Here is a 24,069-nt window from a genome sequence, read left to right as displayed (position 1 = left end):
GCAACTCGGCATTCATTCTCCTCCAAACACGACGAGTTGTGTTTCTACCAAACAATTCTACTTTGGTTTCATCATGACCATATGACATTCTCCCAATACTCTTATGGATCATCCAAATGCTCTCTAGAAAACTTCAGACAGGCCCGAACATGCAATGGCACGTAGTATGTTACTGATGGTAGCCTGTGTAACGTTGGTCCCAGCTCTCTGCAGGTCGTTCACTAGGTCCCCCCCGTGTGGTTCTGGGATTTTTGCTCACCGATCTTGAGATTATTTTGACCCCACAGGGTGCGATCTTGTGTGAAGCCCCAGATCGAGGGAGATTATCAGTGGTCTTGTATGTCTTCCATTTTCTAATTATTGCTCCCACAGTTGATTTCTTCACACCAAGTTGCTTTCCTATTGCAGATTCAGTCTTCCCAGCCTGGTGGAGGGCTACAATTTTGTTTCTGGTGTCCTTCGACAGCTCTTTGGTGTTCACCATAGTGGAGTTTGGAGTGTGACTGTTTGAGGTTGCGGACAGGTGTCTTTTATACTGATAACAAGTTCAAACAGGTCCCAGTACTACAGGTAATGAGTGCAGGACAGAGGAGCCTCTTAAAAAAGAAGTTACAGGTCTGTGAGAGCCAGAAATCTTGCTTGTTTGTAATTGACCAAATACTTATTTTCCACCAAAATTTTAAAAAAATTTCTTTCCAAATCAGACAATGTGATTTTCAGGATTTGTGTTCTCATTTTGTCTCTCATAGTTGAGGTCTACCTATGATGTCAATTACAGGCCTCTAAATACTTTTTTTCCCCACTGTAGTTGGGCACCAGTACTATGAATTGTAACGAGGTGCACCAAACCATCAAAAACAATGAAAGTGTATTAATACATGAAAAGAAAAGGGGAAAAACTGCTTCAGAAACACTTATAATACATCCAACATGGATCTAACTTCTAATAAGGTGGCCCTATGTCCCTCAAACTTGTCTCCAAACTTCATGAATAGTACATATGAAAAGTAAAACATTACAATTCCTGAACACTCAAAGGCAAAACTACCGTATATATCCATGAAACCTTAAAAACCCAAGTGGAAGGGTGTTTCTTACTAGGGTGTACATTGTCTCCACCAAGTCTCTTTGGATGTATTGCCTTTTTTTCACAAACCATGTGGTCTTCACTCTATTCTCGTTAAGCTTTTGTGGATATATATTTTGCCTTTTATATGGAGTGTTCAGGAACCATTTATTTTATTTTTTACTTATACTATTTAGTAGTGATTGTAGCTCCTTTTCTATAATAATCCAAGGGTATGAACCACAAGGCTGACCTCATTAGTGGTAGACCCATGTTGTGGATGTGTTAATAGTTGGTTTTGGGTTTTTTTGACAGTTGATTTGAGCAATTTTTGTCCCTCTGCTGTACATGCGCTTTCCTATGCTGTAAGCTGAGGCAGCTTTGCCTGTGCTGCATTGGAGGAACATAGGGGGCAGTAATGGTGGCCAGATCTGGCCAGTGTCCGAACAGTGTTTACAAGGGGCTTGTAAGTGCTGTGCTCCTAGCTTGGAAGAATGAACACCATAGATAGAAAACAGTGGTGGCTGGTAACCTAGGCAACAAGCAATAAACGGACTTTAAAAATGTCTCTGTTCTCGAGAAGGTTTTTTTTTTTTTTTAATAGGACATAAATTGTGAAGCTGCTTGTTTTTACAAGTACTTAGCAATTTTTCCCATTTAAGATGAGACAACCTCTTTTAATAATTATTTTAAGCTTGCAGCAATGCATGACCAATTAGTAGTTTTTTGGCCTTTACAGCTAATAAAAAACAGAATGTGTGAACGCTAATGTCTTGTCTGACACATTGACAGCCGCACTGAACTTCTTCACAGTCCTGTAGATTATCAAAACTTTCCTGTGTGCGTCTAATAACTATATGAGGAATTGGTATTTTTCTACGTGTAACAAGATATAGCAGCAGTCTATGTATAATATATTGAATCTGAATTAAATTTTATTTTGTACAGGTCTGAGTTTTTCTGCTTGTTTTTCTTCAGCTCTTTATTTGCAACTAACTGGGTTTTTATAGATATGGCTATGATAAGTTATCTGGGATTTAAAAAATTAATGGCCTAGCCTAAGAGCGCAGTCAGATGGCCGTATAAACCTGAGTGAGATTGGATCGCTATGCTCAGACTGGCCGGCGGCTCTCATGACTCCAGCGTGACAGCTGCATAGAAATACATGAAGCTGTGACGCTCAGGCAGGGAGAGCCGCCGGCCAGTTCAACATTGCGTTATGATCTCGCTCCGATTTATACAGTAATCTGATTGTGCCCTTATGTTATAATGGTGAGGGTCCATCTGTCTGCACCTGTGATCTGCTTATTGAAGGAGTTGCCGCCTCAGGCTCATGCCACGTCGTCTTCATTATTCACAAGGCACAGATTTGTACTTTTAGTAGCAGATTTTCCTGGTATTATAATTCTTTACAGCTTTTGTCCTATTTAGGTAGATATGCCAATACTAAACAAAACTATCCTCAGTGTCCCATCTTTACCCACACTGTATTTACAGCTGGGACACGGACAGTTGGATTTACTTTTTTTTTTCGTTGTTGTTGTACATTGTGATCTCGAGTTTGTCCATGGATATGAAAATGCGTAAAGCTCCTGGTGAAAAGTTCTTAACTTTACGGTACAACACCATATTCAGCTAAATGTTAGTATATAGAGCGTACATTAATAGTATGGCTTGGGGATTACATATTTTTTTTTTTTTTTTTTTTATAAACAAAAGTATGTAGTAAGGCAGGGTAGGGGATCCTTTTTTCTGCCGGGGGCCACTTGGATATTTATACCATCCTTCAGGGGCTGTATAAAGTTATCAATTTGAAATGTATTCTGCTATATTTGGTCAAACCATTAACTGACCCCCTAATGTGATGGCTGGAGCTGCTTCTCTTTGGTGAGACATGTGATGTTAGGTGGTAGTGATGATGATGATACTACTCAACTGCTTTTCCAGGTTTGCGTTTGGCTGGAGTCAACTCTGTGAGATGAATTTTGAAAACTACTTGCAGCAGTAAGTTCTGAACACAGAAGGCATTGGGGGCACAGGTACATCACGGGAGGGGCTGGGGGGCACAGGTACATCACGGGAGGGGCTGGGACTGGAGCTCAGAGCGCGCTGACTCCAAGGTACGTCAGTGTCTTCAGTGCACATGCCGCAGCGCTCTGTCCTGAACGCTGTATACTTGCAGTCGGAGGAGCAATTAAAGGGCCCACAGCTGGCAAAACACAGTGGTCCCGTGCCCAAGGGCCACAAAAGGCCTGTGGGCCAGAGGTCCCCTACCCCTGTAGCAGGGCTGTGGAGTCGGAAATTGAGGAGTCGGAGGTTTGGCTTACCATGTCACAGACTCCCTCATACACGGCTCATGTTTAAGTGATAAACTTACTGTAGCCCAGATTAATCTCAGCTAAAAGTCTAGACCCTTAGATCAGGAATAGGACAGACCTTTATAGGTCATTTCATAGCTTTCCCAAATTCTTGTGAAAATATTCCCCACAAACTGCATTGAACTACTGTACCCAATTTATTATATATTTTAGGAGTCGGTCCATTTTATACCGACTCCACCACAATGGACACAGACTCCACCAGCCTTGCAGTAAGGAGTTTGTGACTCGCCCCCTGGGCCGTGGGGTATCCGGAACTGGGCTTCTGTACGATGCTGGGGGTAGTGGTGGCAACCCAGTCCCGTGGCTCAGGGTGGTCAGACCAAATTGTGGCAGTCTATTTATCAGTGTTTTGAATGTCCAACTACGCCACCCGTGGATTGCGGTCAGGGATAACCGCCGCTGCAGGGCAGACCGCTGAGGCTGGTGTTGTGGGTGCAGCAGAGTGTAGTACAACTCCCCACGGGAGGAGTGTAGCCTCAGGGCATCGTGTAGGGAGGATGGGAGTGATGGTACAGGCGCAGCAGTAATCACACAGAGTCCAATGATGCAGTCCAGGGTCTTTTACTCACAGTTGTTATCCAGGTCACTTCTGTCAGCAAGGACTGCCCGAGCCGTGCTGCACTCACCAGGTGAGGGGCTCTATCAACCTTCAGGTGATTTAGAAGCACTTCACAGGACCCCCTTTGTGTCCTTTCTCTGGCCTCTCATACCCCACCAGTGACCTCACTTCTGTCCAGCTGCCTCGGACCTTGTCAGGTTAACGTGCCGGCTGTTTTCCCTGGGCCCTATGTTGTGCCTTCCTAGCGGGTGTAGCACCATATAAAATGTCACAGCCTCCGGTTTCTAGTTGAGGGTAGTTCCCCACCTCCACTAGTTTCAGGGACCGGTCTCCCCCTTGGCCTGACCCCACTACGCAGGTAGATGCGGGCGTATGGTGGCTATCAGCCAGTCCACACCCCTGGGGTCCCTCCTTCCTCCGTGTTCCTGGAGCCTCCCTGCTCCCCTTCTTTCTTCCCTCAGACTCCGGCCTCTGTGCTAGGCCTGCCCAGGGAGCAGAGCCCATGCAGCAGCTCTGCTCCCTGCCTTCTCCTCTCACAGAACTCCCTCCTAAGATGGCCCCCACCTTTTATACTCCTCTCTCTGTGCATCTAGGAACTGCTTCCTCTCTGCTCCTGCACTACTGGGTTCCCCCTTTTCTGGGTGTTCCCTCCCTCCCACTCCAGCCAGGGACATGGTCTGTCGTGCTCGCTCCTGGGAGCACCGTCGAGCTGTCCCCCGGAAATGTGGTGTAATGCATGCTGCTGTCAGGGTCCTGATCCACACTCCATCCTTACCTGGAAGTGCGATACCACACCTCTGAGATGCGATACCTCTGTAGCAACCGAGCCCTCGGGGTGCTACATTTGTCACTCCCCCAAAAAAAAAAAAAGAAGCTAATTAAACCACTTATGCGTGTGTGTGTGTGTGTGCGCGTGTGCCCGGCCCAGTATAGACTTATGACGATGCTCAGTATGCAAACTTAGGGCATATGTTGACATCACAAAACGCGGCCGTGTTCACGTTCAGTGCTGTCAATCAGCATCTCTGCATGGACACTACAGTCGCACTCATGTAGTGGTTGCTGTATATGGCAGCCGCTCTGTACTGCAGACAGGAACCAGCAATAACAGAGTGTGTGCTGTCAAGAGGAGAATGCTCAGTATGCAAATAAAGGTGGTGTAATTGCACTGAGCTCTGGTCATGCCTCCTTTGCATACAAAATAAGCATATTATTCCAATTAAACCACTAAAATCTTTATTTTTTTTCTTTATAGGGGCCAAGTCCTCTACATAAGTAAAGGACTTTACAGGTAACATTTTAGGGTTACCCTTTAAGTAGGTGAAATTTTTACAAACAGGGCTGTGGAGTTCAATGCAGTTTGTGGGGAATATTTTTTTTATAAGAATTTGGGAAAGTTATGAAATGTCCTATAAATGTCTGTCCTATTCCTGATCTAAGGGTCTAGACTTTTAGCTGAGATGAATCTGTGCTACAGTAAATTTATCACTTAAACATGAGCCATGTATGAGGGAGTCGGAGTCATGGAAATTGAGTCGGAGGTTTGGCTTACAGACTCCACAGCCCTATTTACAAAACTGGTTTCTGGGTTTGAGAATTTCTAAAATGGCCAAAAAGAAAAAAAAAAAAAAATCACTTATTTCAACGTGCTTAGGTATAGCTCAGGCCTTAATGATTTGTCCATTTTCTACTCTGAAGTACTAAGCCGGTGTGTACTGACTGCCAGTGCACTAACAGCATACCCCCCAGCTAAATACTGCACAGCCCATCCATGTTTCATGGACAGATTGCCAGGTTTCCTGTAGGATTCTTGCTGACTGACAAACACTGGCCCATGGTTATAAAGTAAGGTAGTTTTATTTTGCTATAAGCTGGCTGTATTTATGTAGGAGCATTCCTGACATACCAGAAATTCATTCATCATCCTCCAAGGCCGGTAGATCACAAAGAAACATCCATACAGTAGAGCAACAAACCTGCCCCGTCTCTGAAACTTTACTTAGCTGAAGCTCCTGATCAAAGTCCTAAATGTCAGCAATACCAGGAAAATCACTGCTGTAGACATCGGGTGCATATTCTCTCTGTGGCTAGGAATATTATACTGGGTACTATGGAAGGCAGAGATAGTGAAGACGTCAAACGTTTGTTAAAGGGATTTTCTGGGAGTTTGACATTGATCTAGCTTTAGGCTGGGTTCTCAATACTGTAATATCTGGCTCAGAGAGCAGGGCCCAGCCAGACCAGTGGGTTTCCTGAACTGCCTGGAGAACTCTTAATATCCATGTGGTTTTAACCTTTAAAACCATGAAGATAACATTTATAAGCCACACAAATTTGATAAAAATGTTTGTTAAAGGTTTTTGATGTGGCCAAAAATGGTCAAAATTCATGCAGTACCTCTCGCTTCTACATTAGGAAGTGTTGGTGACATTTGTCTTCCACAGGTGCATAATACCTGACAACCATCAGACACTACCTGAGCTACACACGACAGCCCGATGTGAAAGTGACGTGCGAAAACCACTTTAAATAAAGTAAAAGTGCAGCTTATGAATGTCTGATCGGTCAGTAGTCATTTGAGAGTCTCAAGCACAGGAACAGAAACTTTTCTGCACTTCACCCCACTGTCACAGATACATAACCAGCATCATCTCTGGTGGGATGATAAAATAGCCTTCCTTCTTATATTCCACTAAATAAAGTATATAGTCAGGAAGGCTGAACTGTGTCTCCACCATTATAATAGACAGAGGACTGTGCAGTCATCATCATTATCGCTGTGGAGAACTTCAGTGGTACAGTCCATGCAGTTGCATCATACAGGAACTTTTAATCGACTCAACTGATTATTCCCTTTGAAAAAACAAAATGCTGTGTACTTCGCAGGGATCATTATGTGATTATACGACCTAACTAAGGAGAATTATACCCTAAACTTTCTGTGCCTCTTGGAATCATGGCACCAAAATAAACTAGAAGATATTAAACAAAAAAGCACAAATATAAAGACGAGAGCAAATGTTATTTTCAGGAAAAAAAATATCAAAATTTATTTATAAAAAATACAATGGGATCAGTTTATGCTGAGAAATGTGACAATAAATACACATAAAAGAAACAAAGCACATCTACATGGGTACAATATGGCACAGACAAAATGGAAATGCACTGTCATATAATCCTTTATGCTGTGAAGACTCATTGATGAGACTTCCAAGCCATGGTAACATTAAGACATCTCCACGGTCCTAGACTCTTGGAAACACTCCCTTTCAATGACAAGTTAAGCATTGCAAAGCAGATTAAGAAAGCACAGGATTTTCATGCCAGCGCTGGCACAGCAGCATCAAGGGGGGCATTATATTCTGCATCAATGAGAATGTGGTCCCTCACCTGCCATAGCCTTCAATCATGCATACCACCCCGCCAAGCTGGAACATGAATTTACATTCTGGAATGTGTGTACACAGGAAGCCGAAGGGCGAGATGCCCGTCACATGCAAAGTGTTCAATGTGGAAATACTGAGTCCTTGGTCTGTGAAGGTGGCCTTTTTGTGGGCTGCACCAGTTTACAAAGCAGAGGACAATCATTGGCACTTGGCCACGTCATGTCATTCCTGCATGAGCTGTTACGATGGAGCGAGAAGTCTGAACGCTGCCCCCTTACTAGCACTTTTGTATGAAGGGGAAGGTATTCTATTAATGTATTCCCTTCACCTACGTCCTGTCAGCTAACCTCCGGTGAGAAAAATCCCGTTGCTGAATAGAAATATTCTTGTATTAAAATCAGCAATGGGGATCCTTCCAGTAAATCCAGAATAAAATCATCAAGAAGCAAAGTGAGAAAACCAAACTGGATCTAGAAAGTTCTAAGGAAGCCATAACTCAATACCTAAACTGTCCATATTAACCAGTCCGGTCAGCTTGAATCATCCCAGGGCAGTTTTGGAAACTAAAGTGGAATCTTTGCTATGGGCAACAGTTTTGACAAATGAGTCGTTTCTGGTAAAATATGAAAGATTCAAAATATACATATATACAAAGCTTCGTTTCTATGGTGCTAGTGTCAGGCATGATTATGTGGGTGGCACCACTCCTACCCTAAATCTATGGACTAGGTTGCCTACCTCCTTAAGGAGATTTGGCCTTTATGTTTTACCACAAGCACTGAATAATAAAGTCTCCCCTAGAGAACCTGTCACGTCGTACATGTCGTCCCGTCTGGGGGCAGCTAAGTTTAGCTGAACAGATGGATATGTGGTTTTGTGGGGAGAGGCTTGGTATAATTTGAAATCTCTGCACTCTCTGTGCTTCGGAGTCCAGTAGGCAGTGCCAATTAGTTCCTTTAGGAAGGATAGCACCGCCTACTGGACTCCTAAGCACAAAGTTCAGAGCTTTAACGTTCTACTCGATCTTTTCCCACAAGCCATATAGCAATCTGCTCAGCTCCTCCTGCCCTATACCATGCTACATTATAGTTGACAGAACTTGCTACAGTTTTCCATATAACTAGTGCACAAGAATATATAAAATGGGAATGCATTCTGAATTTCTGTGTCGCTGCTCTCCAGCTTTACATAAAGGCAATGGCCAGAATTAGAAGAATGATTGTGTTGTGGGCCGTTCCATTATATCTCAATCATGACTTTGCGTCCAACTGGCCACCTTCTACATATAGACGATGGCTCCACCTTCATATTCTGGACAAAGAAGAGAAGAAAATATATGCTATCCAAATTTTAAAAAAGGGGTAAAAATTTAATCTCAGCCATTGGTATTCTGATTAATTAAAAAAAAAAAAAAAAAAAAAGTGTAGCGCTGTAGAAGCGTACGATCCTCCCATGCATCCCTATGTAAAATGCATAGTCCTGATATAGCACAACTGTACATCTCCCTTCATTATTCACAGTATTCCTTTACTTCATACACAATTCTTGGATACGTCGCAGAACAACCTCAGTCTCAGCACTAGAAGGCAACTAGGGATACAAAAGGCAAAACGAAAAAAAAAAGGAATGTACATAAGGCAAATTTTCTTTCCATATTAAAGCATAGTAGTGTTTTAGGGAAGACATAAAATTACACAAGGCTAGCTTGGTCTTCATTGAATAAAATAAGAAACTAATACTGAGTAGACTAATCTCTAATAATCTATGCCCTGGTCACTGTACTGGCCATGATAATCTCTAGGATAATCATCGGGGTACTCCCCTGGGTATTCATCGGGGTACTCGGCCTGGTAGTCGCTGTCGCTTATTTCTGAGCCGTTTGTTCCTGTTCCCTGGCTGCCATTGTGAATGATGGGTTCTGTGGGGGCGGCGCAGTATTTGGGGTCGTATACTTGCCGCCCAAGGCCATATACACTCATCCCTTTCTGAGATGCCACTTTATTGGTGCCCATTTGTAATGAAATTGTGGAGTTGTCCATTGGTTGCAGAATTCCTTTCTGATCATAGATATCTCTTCTTGTTCCTGGTGCAAGCATGCCCGCCTGATAACAAGAAAGGACAATTAATAGCAGTAGACCAATGCCATCTCTACGGACCTGGCATCAGTCTATGGGGAGGGGGATCATTGCATATATCACAGATGCATATTTCCCACCCCAGTATGTAATATAAAATGGATTCAAGTCGTTTACCTGGCTGGCCCCCTTGTTTGTCCCCATCTGTAAGCTTATAGTGGTCTGATCGAATGGTTTGTCAGTCTGCATCTTTGGGTCATACAGATGTCTCCTGGTGCCATAGGCGGTCATACCCGCTTGACTTGCACATTTGTTGGTTCCCATCTGCAAGAAAAATTATTAGAATGAGGCTACAAGCAGGATTTATAGTCACATACATTATATAGCGATTCCTAATAAAATTACTAGGAAACAGTAATCACATTTTCATTCTCTAAGATACAAAAGGCACAAGCCATGCAGAAAGAAGGTAATATGCAAAACTTAAAGGGTGCTCGGCCAAGGATCATGACCAGTACATCCCATATGGAGGTGAATCAGGAACAGTCCATTAAAATAAGCCTGGTTATTAAACTCTGGGCACGGATCTCAACGTCGCGCGCCGTCAATCTCAGTGCACAAACACGGAGCTCAGAGACTGACTAGAGCGGTAATGTGCAATGTTGACGTCACCAATGTAGTCAAAATACCACCACCGAAGCAGCGTCCGGGAGCCGACACTGGACCCAGGAGGGCGATTACCTTCAGAGTTTGTTATTTTTAGGTATTTTACACAAGTTTCTGAAAGTAGACAACCCCTTTAAGGGCTTTTAATGTTAATTTTCTTCCCATTATGTATCAATTTGCTGCCGCAGTGTCTGGTAGAGCTCGGATCTAGCCAAGTGATCTGCAAAACTGATCCAAATCATTCACGGCTTCTGCTCTGTGCCGACTGCTCTCGGCTCCCCCCTTCCCTTCTCTCACTGTTAGAGATGTACAGCTTGGAGTAAAGAGGAGAGGAATATACACTGCTCAAAAAAATAAAAGACAAACAACAGAATATAACTCCAAGTAAATCAACCTTCTGTGAAATCAAACTGTCCACTTAGGAAGCAACACTGATTGACAATCAATTTCACATGCTGTTGTGCAAATGGAATAGACAATACATGGAAATTATTGGCAATTATCAAGACACCCTCAATAAAGGAGTGGTTCTTCAGCTGGGGACCACAGACCACATCTCAGTACCAATGCTTTCTGGCTGACGTTTTGGTCACTTTTGAATGTTGGTTGAGCTTTCACACTCGTGGTAGCATGAGACGGACTCTACAACCCACAGAAGTTGCTCAGGTAGTGCAGCTCATCCAGGATGGCACATGAATGCGAGCTGTGGCAAGAAGGTGAGCTGTGTCTGTCAGCGTAGTGTCCAGAGGCTGGAGGCGCTACCAGGAGACGTAGAGGGGGCCGTAGGAAGGCAACAACCCAGCAGCAGGACCTCTACCTCCGCCTTTGTGCAAGGAGGAACAGGAGGAGCACTGCCAGAGCCCTGCAAAATGACCTCCAGCAGGCCACAAATGTGCATGTGTCTGCACAAATGGTTAGAAACCGAATCCATGAGGGTGGTATAAGGGCCAGACGTCCACAGATGGGGGTTGTGCTCACAGCCCAACACCGTGCAGGACGCTTGGCATTTGCCACAGAACACCAGGATTGGCAAAGTCGCCACTGGTGCCCTGTGCTCTTCACAGATGAAAGCAGGTTCACACTGAGCACATGTGACAGATGTGAGAGTCTGAAGACGCCATGGAGAGCGATCTGCTGCCTGCAACATCCTTCAGCATGACCGGTTTGGCAGTGGGTCAGTAATGGTGTGAGGTGGCATTTCTTTAGAGGGCCGCACAGCCCTCCATGTGCTCACCAGAGGTAGCCTGACTGCCATTAGGTACTGAGATGAGAACCTCAGACCCCTTGTGAGACCATAGGCTGGTGCGGTTGGCCCTGGGTTCCTCCTAATGCAGGACAATGCCAGACCTCATGTGGCTGGAGTGTGTCAGCAGTTCCTGCAAGATGAAGGCATTGAAGCTATAGACTGGCCCACCCATTCCCCAGACCCGAATCCGATTAAGCACATCTGGCACATCATGTCTCACTCCATCCACCAACGTCACGTTGCACCACAGACTGTCCAGGAATTGGCAGATGCTTTAGTCCAGGTCTGGGAGGAGATCCCACAGGAGACCATGGATCGCAACCTCATCAGGAGCATGCCCAGGCGTTGTAGGGAGGTCATACAGGCACGTGGAGGCCACACACAATACTGAGCCTCGTTTTAAGGACATTACATCAAAGTTGGATCAGCCTGTAATGTGTTTTTCCACTTTAATTTTGGGGGTGACTCCAAATCCAGGCCTCCATTGGTTAATAAATTTGATTTCCATTGATGATTTTTGTGTGATTTTGTTGTCAGGACATTCAACTTTGTACAGAACAAAGTATTCAATGAGAATATTTCATTCATTCAGATATAGGATGTGTTATTTGAGTGTTCCCTTTATTTTTTTGAGCAGTGTACGTAGCTCTCCAGTGAGAGCTGGAAAAATAACATGTACAGTCTCGGGAACGTCTCTTCTTGTGGATTGTGCAAAGCTGACGTAAAGAGACTTCTAGGCCGTGAAATGCTCCTCTGGAGAATTAAATATACAAATTGTCTCTTCAGAGATGAAGCCCTGAACTCTAGTGACACCTATTGAAACTAGCAATCCTAAAAACAAATATTGACCCTTGCCACATGACTTAGGATAAAAGCCATATCAGACAAGTGTTTCGGAGTGATTGCCCCTCATCAGTGCAGCGCAAGAGGTCTGATTTGGCCAAGAGAGAAACCTCTGACAAGGGGTCTAAACAAGAACTTTTCTTCTTGTGGAGAGCCCATGAAGAGGAAATAAGTGCCGGATATATAACGGCACAGCTTCTGACCAAATACAGCAGCAAATGGATACACACAGATTGAGCCTGTATTACTATGAGAGACACTCCCACAAGAGAAAATTCAAAAACTTTGGCTACAAACTGTATAACGGGGGGACTGAAAATGAATTAAGATTAGAGACTGAAACTTATTGGTTACCTTTTAGTTAATCACATTGCACTAACAAAAAAAAAAAAAAAAAAAAAAAAAAAAAAGGACCTGGGTTATGCAAAAATGGAAACTTCACTAAAGCTTTAGGACTCATTTCAGCAGCTCTTTGATTTTGGGGGCTTAGACTGTGCAGAGAATGAGCTGCAGGGCCAAACAGCCCCTTCACCAAAATCTTGATTATGCTAAACCATTGTTGGATTTTGAAAAAGAAGGAAAAAAAAGGCTAGAGAAGACATATTCCAATAAGGCTGGGAAGTTTCCTTTTGTGCCATCAATAATGGAGGATAAGGAAAAAAAAAAGATCTTATTTTCTTTTATATGACAATTGTATCATTCACGTTAATGCAGAATAACTAGATGGCTGGACTGTTGGAGCGATCTGCAGCCGCACATGAAAATATCAGCGGCAGTAAATGAGGTCAAGGGAAGTTCACAAGGAAACGCTTTCATCTGTCCGAGAAAAGAGGCCATTACTCATACAAAGTGTCTGGTGCGACAGTGGAGTGAGCAGCCATGTATCAGACAAGCCAGCGATGCGCCCCACGCAGCGCCGTCTTACCTGTAGGCCAATGACACTCTGTCCAGCCTTTAACTTATCATCGTCAAACTGTCTCCTCTGCTTCTCTGCATACTTCACTCCGATGTCTACAGTGGTGTGGAAGCCTTTTGTTTTGGCCTAGAAAAATAAAAAGTTGACACTTTCTTCTATCAGCCAAAAATAAAAACGAACATGTAAGAAATCTGGCGTATTTTAAAGTGAATCTATCACCAGACTTTACAATATAAACTGCATGCATTATTAAATAGATATGTTAGTAACTACACCAGCCTCACCAGGACTATGAAAATCCATGTCAGAATCATTTCATAATCCTTTTTTGTAAGCCCACCTACCCAGATTGACAGTTCCTCAGTGTCCTCCCTGCTGAAATCTCACACTGCTCAGTACAAGCTGCAGCTGTCAGTCAGGCTAGGTGGGCAGAGGCAGAAGTCACTCGGACTTTAAAGTTATTTCAATCTGTAGCTCGATTCATAAAATGCTCATCATAATCTCAAGACTGTACAGTCAATCTAACTCAAAATTTAAAATCAGTACACCAGTCTCATCAGTGAATCAGGCTGAAGTGTGCCATGGCAATAATAGTTTTATGTTGTTGCTATTTAAGCAGTTCCCAGGTTTCTTTTTTATGGTACGTTGTCCTCTAGTGATGATGTGCTGGGGGCTTTCTACTGCAGATTTGTGGGTGAAAAAAGCCACAGCATATCACTTTACCATTGAAGTGGATGAAATTCTATTAATCTATCTGTGCAAAACAATCCACAGCGTATACAGACATGGCAGAGATTTTAATGTTGCAGCTGCTTTTCCCATTTTAAAGCACTGTATCAGCGGGTAGAAGTAATGGCGATTCTTGGTCTGGATATCTGGATTGTGCACCGTCTGCAGGACACAAGGAAGTCACAAGCGTGCAAGCAAGAAATAGGTCTAAGGGAACCAAGCTGTGCGAGTCCTGTGCGCACACTGGGAGCAGGTCCAAGGAGGAAACACATTGCCATCAGTTATATAATAAGGACAAGCTAATGAGAAAAACACTACAAGACTAAAGCGACAGCCCCAGCCGCTGCAGAACCTCGAAATACATGTCTACGATGCTGTAGAACCTCTTCAACATCAAAAAGGGACACTTCGCAGGGGGCTGTATTATAGGACATAACACACCCTAGTGCAAATTTATTTATATATACACTTGTTTTTTTTCATTTAATTTTTTTTTTTTTTTTACTTTTGTCTCCACTGCGTGATAGATTTTATTCCATACAGCACAGTCCCTATGAACAGATCTATAACCAGTACAGAACTTACCAGACCAGCTAGGGCTACCAGGGAAATCTGAACTTGGGTCATGTTTCCATTCTCAAAGAGGTCATTAGCTTCAAAAATGTCATGTGGCTTCATCCCATAGTCCTGTATGGCTTTGATGAAGTTCCCGATGTTCTCCAGCTGCAGAAAACCAGATCACGCAATAAGCCTTCAACATCCCATATACAACCCCACACAGTAATACGCGGATCGGCTGGAGACCCGTGGGGTCCGCACTTACCTTGTGCCAGTTTATTTTGGCTTCATTAATTTTCTTCACTGCTCCCGGGTGCAGCTTATTAATGAGACTATGGGAGAGAGAAAGGACAATTTACAGAGAGGCCGAGCTGCTCATACACCTCCATTACTGTGCAATCATCATATAAAATAAGGCTATGTGCACACGTTGCGTTTTTGTTTTTTGTCCCCGCACAGATTTGCTGCAGAAAATATGCAGCGTTTTACAGAACCGGCAAAGTGAATAACATTTTTTTTTTAAATCAGGAATCTGCAAGTAAAAAATAAGCAACATGTGCACAATCTTCAAGATTTTACCCATACTAATGAGTGGGGAAAAATATGCAACAAAACACATGTACAGTATGTAAAGCAGCACTTTTCTTGCCAACATATCAGGGTTTGCAGTGGAATTTTCTGCTGCAAATCCTGAATGTGTGCACAGTGCCTTACTTTCTAAAAGACACTGGGCCATGGAGTTGTCCATGCGGGTCTTTATGAGGGTCGTGCTGGAGTCAGAAGCTCCACATTTATGAAAGGGGTGCACAGGAATCTGGAGCATCTGACGAGCGCCTTCCTGCTCTACACCAGAAATCTCACTCCACTGGAGTCCACGGGACTGGAGAGATTTAAGGGGTACAGAACATCACAACTCGTCAGGAATTAGACAATCTTTGAGTCATGGACAGGACCACCAACATGTAAGCCATGTAGTGTACCACCATTATGTAATGGGGTCTATCTTGTGTCTGCAGCATTACAGACATTCACACCTTCACCATTAGCTGCCACCAATTCTTTTCTAGAGTATTATAATCAGGTATGCAATATGTAAGGTGGGCCACACTGTGCAACCCCCAAACCAGCACCCCTGGGACCAACCGCTACTGTTAGCGAGGTAGCAATGTTTCCCACCTTCTTCAGTTCTGCAGGCACCGGGACAGCTGAAGCCTTTCTACCATGTAAGAACCTGCTGATGACCACCTCTGGTCCAGGCTCCTGGGACCCCCCAGTATAGCTGGCCTTTGGGCATAGAAGCATAATGTACTTACTTGCACAGAATGACACCATCCCTCAGTCCGACTTGGAAATTTTCACCGATTCTCATCCCAGTGACCTCCTCTATCCATAGCCGCAGCTCATCTTCTACTTGGGGGTCATATTTCTGGGCGATCTGAATAATAGGAGGAGAATATCCTACATTGAGAAGCCATCATGGATCCTTCATACTATACAATATACCATACATAAGTTATGTGGCTACTACAGAGGCTTACACCCTGGTGTCCGGAACCTTGATACCCTGTCAATCTGTACTTTTCAGCCCAGTTCAGTAAGTTAAAGGGGTTTTCTCACAAACAAAGTTGATTTTAATCAATAGATCTTGGAATAATATTAATTTTCACAATTGGATGTGTTTAAATAAAATGTTCCTGTGCTGAGATAATCTTATAAATGTACCCCTGCTGTGTACTGTGTAATGGCTGTGTCTGACCGTACAGTAACATGGTCTGATCATACCACATCTCCTGGGCAGGGGAGGAAGCAAAAGAGTATACAGACATTACAGCAGGGGATCACAGCTGATTTTTTTGTGAGATAAAACATTTCCCTGCCTGTTTTTAAAATATGTTTTACCTAAAAAAATTGTGTCTGTATACTCTTTTGCCTGCCCAGGAGCTGTGGAATGTGCCAACCATGAACTGGAGAAGGTCTGCATGGTCAGACACAGCCATTACACAGTACACAGCAGGGGCACATTTATAAGATTATCTCAGCACAGGAACATTTTATTTTAACACATTCAATTGTGAAAATTATTATTATTTCAAGATCTATTGATTAAAATTAACTTTGCTGACAACAAAGGTGCCCGTTAGATAGTGGTTGTCCGACGGCCATCTCTGCCGACTTCCCATACGGCCAAGTGTTCATGTGTTCTCTGTAGGGAGAGTGGAGTAAGGCATTGCCAGACAAATCTGGCAGTACCTTGCCCACTTGGGGGGTAAAATAGGATCGGGAGGGCCCCATACGTTAAATGATCGGAGGGTCCCCAAAAAGATTGGAAGGTTCAGATATTAATCTAATATCCATGCGGACCACTGGTGGCCCTACACTTCTATGAACGGTAGCATGTTATCTATAGCCAGCAGCCTGATATTCTGTAACAGGCAGAGAATGGACGCACCACATCACACTTGTAAGGCAGATTTTAGGTAAGAGGATAATATTTGTAATAAGTATTATGGGCAATATAAGAAGACCACCATGCAGCCGATTAATTGCAGGAATGATCAGACCAGCAGCTCGGCTGAGCCTGCGCATATGAACATTGTTTTATTAATGCTTAATTAGCAATCAGACAAACAGCCAGATGCCATTACTTATCCAGAATACTGAAGACAACAGATCATCAAACTGCTACGTAGATCAGTCAACAGCAACAGAAGACACTTTGTATTATAAAGTAGAAGGAACGAGAAGTCGCATTGTACGGATGGTGCCGACTCCACAGCTTATGTGAAAGATGACGCTTTCCTGTAGTATTTCAGCATTAGTTGAGGCTATAATGGCTTTCTATACTCTAGACACTGTGTACACTGACTTTCCAACACAACATTACTCAGGAAATATCCTGTAACCATATAATAGTTTCAGACGCACCGGGAACCACAATACATAGAGGTTGAGAAAGAAAGAAAAAAAAGAAAAAGTGGTTGTCAAGATCAACAATCACACATTAATCGCTTGATTATTTAGAACCCACAATGCAATTTGTTATAAGAAAATAATCCAGCTCTTTTATAAATAATGTCTGCCATTACTGCCTCTTGCCCATTCGTAAGATCTTCGGAATAAATGTGAACCCCAGAGATCATTTGACAGCGTGTAACACAACACTTTATCCCATTTACTGTAGTGTTTACCCTCCGTCACCAGAGATACTGAGAAAAGCATGTGGCCAAGCTGTTTAACAGGTCGATATTGACTTTCAGGATTGCTACCCCCAATAGGTGGCGCTAGAGTTCTAGCTGTCCTCTCTGAAGAGGGTACTTGTATATTTAAAATTCCCAGAAAAGCACTGTTTGACCTATAAGACTTATGCCAGCCTGGCACTCTCCACAAGGAGAAACACTCCTCTTTCGACCTCTGTCAAGAGACCTCACACCCAGCCAAATCAGATCTCCTGCTGTTGCACTGATGAGGAGGCAAACACTCCAAACACGTGTTTGCAAATGTGGTGTCTGGTTTGGCCTTTTATCTGAAGTTATGTGGAAAGGCTTGTTAAAGGGTTGATACTGACTTTTAGAATTGCTACATCCAATAGGTGGCGCTAGACTTCTAGTAGTCGTCATCTTCGAAGAGAATATTTGCATATGGAGGAAAGCACAAATATCAATCACACATCAAGTGTGTATTCTTCTGAGTCTGATGTTCCCAAGCACACACAAAACCAAGCTCATAACTATAGCTGTGACTTGTCTTTGCGTAAAACCCCTTTAAAAGGGATTCGGTCAGCAGAGTTTTGATATGTAATCTGACAGCAGCATAATGTAGGAACAGAGACTCCGATTCCAGTGATGTATCACTTAATTTTATATTCTGCAGATGTAGCAGAGCTCAGAATGCTGAGCTGTGTATAACCCCGCCCACACCACCGATTGGCAGCTTTCTGTGTACACTGTATATTGACAGAAAGCTGCTAATCATTGCTGGGGGTGTTTGCTGGACCAGGAGGCATGTGACACCTAGTCCTGTAATGATAATCTCCAGTTGATAAACACAGCCTAGTAAGTGTCACATTCCTGGAATCAAGATCTCTGCCCCTACATCATGCTGCTCTCAGATTACATAAAAACCTGGTGACAGATTCCCTTTAAGCTGCAAGTAGAAAAATCTCAGGAACAAACTAACATTTCATAGTAGTAAGTAATGAAAAGTGCCATAGAAAAAAAAAAGGTATTGCATTTCTAAGTGACACCTACAGTGTTCCTGTGAGGTTATTCTCCGTGTAAGGCCACGTTCACACATTCAGTATTTGGTCAGTATTTATAGGCCAAAAACTAGGAGTGGAACAATCAGAGGAAAAGTATAATAGAAACACGTCACCACTTCTGTATTTATCATCCACTCCTGGTTTTGGCTTACAAATACTTATGTAAAATACTGACCAAATACTGGAAGTGTGAACGTGGCCTAAGTGTCAGTATAAAATACTGAAAGCGTCCTGCTCGTTGAGTAGGAAAGGGTTAACAAGCCATCAGCTGTGTCTTCCACAGAATCCGTTTCAAGGACATGGACAATCAGCAGCCCATAGAAAAGTCCATTTTACTTCTTGTATGAAGCAACCAAAACGAAAAGTTTCACATGAGCTAAGAGAAGAAAAATCTGCTTCGAATTTCACCGCTGGCCGCACGCCAAACCTTATAAAATTTTCCTGTGCGGTTCTATGGCTGGGAAGTTCAGAAGCTCTCCATAAAAGGATGTGTCCCCATATGTCAGCAGCATCCACGTACAGAGCCCCTCTGCCCCGATCCCGCACAGGTCACAAGAATTAAACATTTGATCTACGTCAATATTCCATGAGCTTTGCCAGCAGCTGACTGAACCGTTACCAAAAATCACAAAATGCTTTCTTCGATGCCTGACAAGAGGATTTGGGTTCATGAAGCTAAAAAGTAAAAAACTAAGAACTTAAAAAGGGAATCTTTCAGGAGAATTCCACCCCTCCAAGTCTTTCAAAGACAAGTCCAGTAATATCTTAACATGGCCAGTCCTTTACTGAGAAATCAGCATTTGAATTGATATGTAAAGGAGGCAGAACATTCATTTGTAGATCTGAAGCCTCTGTCACTCCAGCTCTATTCCCTGCACTGCCTCCTCCTTGAGTGAAGGTTCTTTTGCCTGAGATCACACAGCATAGAGGCTGTCAGTCAAGAAGCAGGAGGCGGCGGCTCTGGGCAGGGAATAGAGCTGGAGTGACAGAGGCTTTCGATCTACAAATTAATCTTCTGCCTCCTTTGCATGTAATTTCAAACGCTGCTTTTTCAGTAACAGAGGAACAAACTGACCATGTAAAGATACTACTGGACTTGTCTATGAAAGACTTTGAGGAATGGAATTCTGCTGACTAAATAAGTCCAGCAATATCTTTACATGGCCAGTCAGTTACTGAGAAATTATGTTTGAAATGGATTTCTGGATTCCTTGCAAAGGAGGCAGATCATTTATTTGTAGATCTGAAGCCTCTGTCACTCCAGCTCTATTACCCACCCACCACCATCGCCTCCTGCTGCTTGACCAACAGCCTCTATGCTGTGTGATCTCAGGCAAAAAGAGCAGTCACTCAAGCAGGAGGAGGCAGAACTGGGAATAGAGCTGGAGTGACAGAGGCTTCAGATCTACAAATAGCCCTTCAGCATTTGAATTGATTTGCAAATGAGGCTGATTTCTCTACTGGCAATATAAAGATGTTGCTAGACTTTTCTTAGAAATGGCTACATGTGAATATACATAATTTGAGGGAGGTTGAGATCCTGCTGACAGACTCCCTTTAATGGATTTCACTTTCAAGACCAAGTCACACAGGCAAATGCTTTACTTATATGCAGCTTCTTAAAGGGAAACTCCATAGGAAAAAAAAAAGTTACCATATGAATTCTTACCCAAAACCTGCCAAACTACATTCTTCCATCAGCAGCCTGCACTCACAGGGTTACAGAACGAAACCAAGACGTCATCTGCAGGTTATTACTGGGTTTTATCCACTGATAAAGGGGCGAGTCCAATATTATTACCGCATTAGTGAATCTCCATGTAAATTAGTAAGAGAAAGATGGAAACTTATCAAATATTTAAGTGACCCCAGAATGTCCAGAATCACACAGTCTTGTTTAATCCATTATAGTCCCCCCTCTGACCAAGAAAAATCAGAAGGGATATGATCAAACAACACTGATTTGAGATAAAGTCTTGTGGGATTTTCCAAGGCAGAGGCTGATATTTTGCTCGTACAGTGTTCTCTGTCTGATGAGATTAGCTCAGAAATAGATTTTGTATTGCACAGAATTTGATCATTGTTGAAACATGAACTTTCTTATGAAATTGGCGCTGGGCAGAAGGCTACAGAACTGGGATTTACATGCCAGCATCCACCAGCAACTAAGACAGACAATGCCACAGGATAGGTTTGGCGCAACTTTAATCTCCTGAGCCCCTATGCTAAAATTTCAATAGGGACCGCAACTATCACAGGGGGACTTTAATAGTAGTGGTCTTCTAATATGGTCAAAATAGCCAGCACGGAAAGAAGTACCGGTATATACTAAAACATAACTTAATGATATGTATTAAAATACCTAGATAAAAGCAGTATATATATATATTATATATATATATATATATATATATATATATATATATATATATATATATATATATATATATATATATATATATATATATATATATATATATATATATATATATATATATATATATATATATATATATATATATATATATATATATATATATATGCAAGTGCTCAAAACAGCCAGCGCTCATAAAAAAAAGGTTTGGTCTCACGAATGTTATATGATGAACCTCAATCATCCACGCAGGAGAAATAGGAGACTATTGTCTCGGGGACTTAATCATACCCTGTTGTGCCCAGTGTGTTGCTCCTGCCCTGACAAGGGCAGTACCCAAGTGTGGTATTGCCTGAAAAGAACGCCAGACATACTGTCCTTCCCTACGCGTTTCTTCTTCTATCCATAGGATTCATCAGGGGAGTGTGAACTCTAGGGCTATAAAGGGAGTAGATGAACCAGAGCTCTTGCAGTGGCAAGTAACTCTGAAGGTGGGTCTAACCGGTCACGTCATGACCCCAAAAAGAAGGTGATGTCTTCTAATATGGTCTACAAGGACTTTTTGGGACACCAGAACTCCAGCACCTACACCCACTATAGTTACGGTCCTGGCACTGGACTCCCAGCGCTCCTAAACAACCCAGATTATTGATATTTTTTCTACCTGTGTATAAAACAGAATATCTAGAAGCTTATTCCAAGGATACTCTGGAATGTCGCAATGCACAAAACAGCCAGTAAAACGTCAGAATAGAAGAGAAAAATAAATTAGAGACGACTTGCAAAAAGTAGGATTGAGACGTGATAGCCAAACCATGAGAAATGCTTGGTGACATGTCCGATGGGTCACGAAAACCAAGATGAAGGAAGTCCTGGTCTGTCAAGGTCCACAGCAACAAGACGCAAATTCACACTCGAGATCATAAAACATGCATAAAAAATCCTGTAAATATTATGTAAAGCCCCTATGTAAAATACAAATTGTATATAGAAATTATTCACTTATACAAAAGCCACCAACCAATGACAACTAGCCCAAAGCAGCACAAATTTGACAAGTCCATGTTCATACATGTTACTGTAAAAAAAATAATAATAATAATCACATGATCGCTCCTGGACTGCGATAGTGCTGGAGACCCACGTGACAAGGAAAGGGGGGGGGGGAGCATTTTTGAAAAGCAAGTAAGTTGGCTATTAAATGGCTAGTTGGGACACAGTCAAGAAAGGTTGGATCTACAGGAAGTTCTCCAAAGTGAGACACCACCGCCCAAGTCACATCATAATACCGGCCACAGACCAACTATTCCCCCTGCGCTGGCTGTTCTTTATTGTATAAAGATCCTACCAACTTCTCACCCTGCCATGAGATCTAATGCAGCAGACCAAGCCAGCAACAAATCCCGAGCTTTGGGGGAATCTGGAATTTGGGTGGGGAACCATAAAGAAATGATATCTCCCTCTGCACTCCCTCCAAATGTTCGGCTTATTTTAGGATCTCAAATATACATTTCATACCAGAAAATAAAACCACAAACAAATGTAACATTACTCGTTTCTAATGACTTGCCCAACCTCTGTCTGGAGAAGTTGTCTCCTGGTTTCATGCAGTATATATTCTTGTAAGTTTTTACTTTTCTCTCCTAACAAGCTACATACAAAAATTCTGTAAAAAAAAAAAAAAAACTTCCATCTTCAATAGTTCTTTAAGGGTGGCTTCCCACATTGAAATTTTTTTGGGGAGGTGCAAAAAAACGCTGCAGCAATGGGAAAATGTCAACTGCATTAGATGCACCTTTAAAAGAGGAGGGAAAAAATAAAATGCACATGTTTGGGTCCGGATGTTATTTCCCCGAAATACATCACTATTCTATAGGAAAGGTAAACTGGGAAGAAAAAAAAAAAAAAAAAGTAAAAGTGCATAAAAAAAAAACAAAACTGTTTTTTGTTGTATTCTTTTTAAAGCTAGGAGAAAAAAAAACAAAAAAAAACCCCACAAAGTAAAAATATATGTGCCCCCCAAAAAATGGCTCATTTAACCAAGCCAATGATCAATGGTCAGCTAATGATCATTCTGCCGAATAAAAAAAACTAGTAGCTGAGAAGCAATAGAGTTAGACCACGGCCCCCCACCATCAGTATTTGGTCAGTATTTTTTCTCAGGAGTGGGAGCCAAAGCCAGAAGTTGGTGATAGAAACAAGTCACCAATTCTGTATTTATTATACCTTTTCTCTGATTGTTCCTCACCTGGTTTTGGCTTCCACTCCCAAGAAAAAAATACTGACCGAATACTGATAGTGGGGCCGTGGCTTAAGGCTATGTTCACACTTTGTGTTTTTGCTGTGTTTTATCTGCAGGCAAAACATGTCCATTATTTGTGCGTTTACGCATGCAGAATTGCCTACTCAATGCATTAGAAAAATGCATGGCAATTCCGCATGTACAAAACGCTTCAAAAACGAGTGTTAAATTCCGCACGCGTTTTTACTGGCAAGGACATGCAGAAATGAGGCGGAAATTTTCCGCTTCATTTCTGCATCATGGGCACATAGCCTAAGACATTGGCAGAGCACTTAGTTTGTAGGACACCATTTACTTTCACACTTTGGTCAGCCCTTGAGTTAGTCAGACATTGTTCAATTTCACACCTTGGTCAGCCAATGTTTACTTTACACACATCACAAATTTAATTTAATTAAACTGTGCAAATCCTAACTGCCATCTCAGGTGAGACCAAGATATTATGGTTTAAACTCGAGTGAAAAAAATAAAATGGGTTTTACATACGACTGTACATACTTTTTTTTCTCCCCACTAAAAACGCAGCACAACCCGATACCTGTGTTTTCTACACTTACTCATTGCTTTCTATGTGTGAAAAAATTGCAATAAAGAAGGTTACAAAAAAAAAAAAGTGCATGCAGAGGTAACTGACAATCACTAGTAGGACCATCCACTGGACACATTCATATGGGATCTCAATTAATAAATTACAAGTCATTTTTTTT

General features: G+C 42.4%; 1 protein-coding gene across 1 annotated transcript in view; it reads right to left on the bottom strand.

Annotated features, from left to right (window-relative positions):
• Positions 1-8,798: 8,798 nt before the first annotated feature.
• Positions 8,799-24,069, bottom strand: part of CNN3 (calponin 3) — a 38,027-nt gene continuing 22,756 nt past the window's right edge. Inside the window, exons 2-7 of the mRNA XM_073643246.1 lie at positions 15,742-15,863; positions 14,694-14,760; positions 14,456-14,593; positions 13,151-13,267; positions 9,648-9,794; positions 8,799-9,497 (exon numbers count right to left, since the gene is read on the bottom strand). Coding sequence (XP_073499347.1) covers positions 9,150-9,497; positions 9,648-9,794; positions 13,151-13,267; positions 14,456-14,593; positions 14,694-14,760; positions 15,742-15,863 — 939 coding nt within the window. The 3' untranslated portion in view covers positions 8,799-9,149. The remainder of the gene's footprint in view (positions 9,498-9,647; positions 9,795-13,150; positions 13,268-14,455; positions 14,594-14,693; positions 14,761-15,741; positions 15,864-24,069) is intronic.

Source organism: Phyllobates terribilis, unplaced genomic scaffold (assembly GCF_046119375.1).
Source record: "Phyllobates terribilis strain yellow unplaced genomic scaffold, ASM4611937v1 Scaffold_8__6_contigs__length_399053987, whole genome shotgun sequence".
Classification (NCBI taxonomy): Eukaryota; Metazoa; Chordata; class Amphibia; order Anura; family Dendrobatidae; genus Phyllobates; species Phyllobates terribilis.
The sequence above is the reverse complement of the archived record's forward strand: the minus strand, read 5'-3'. Positions and strand labels throughout refer to the sequence as shown.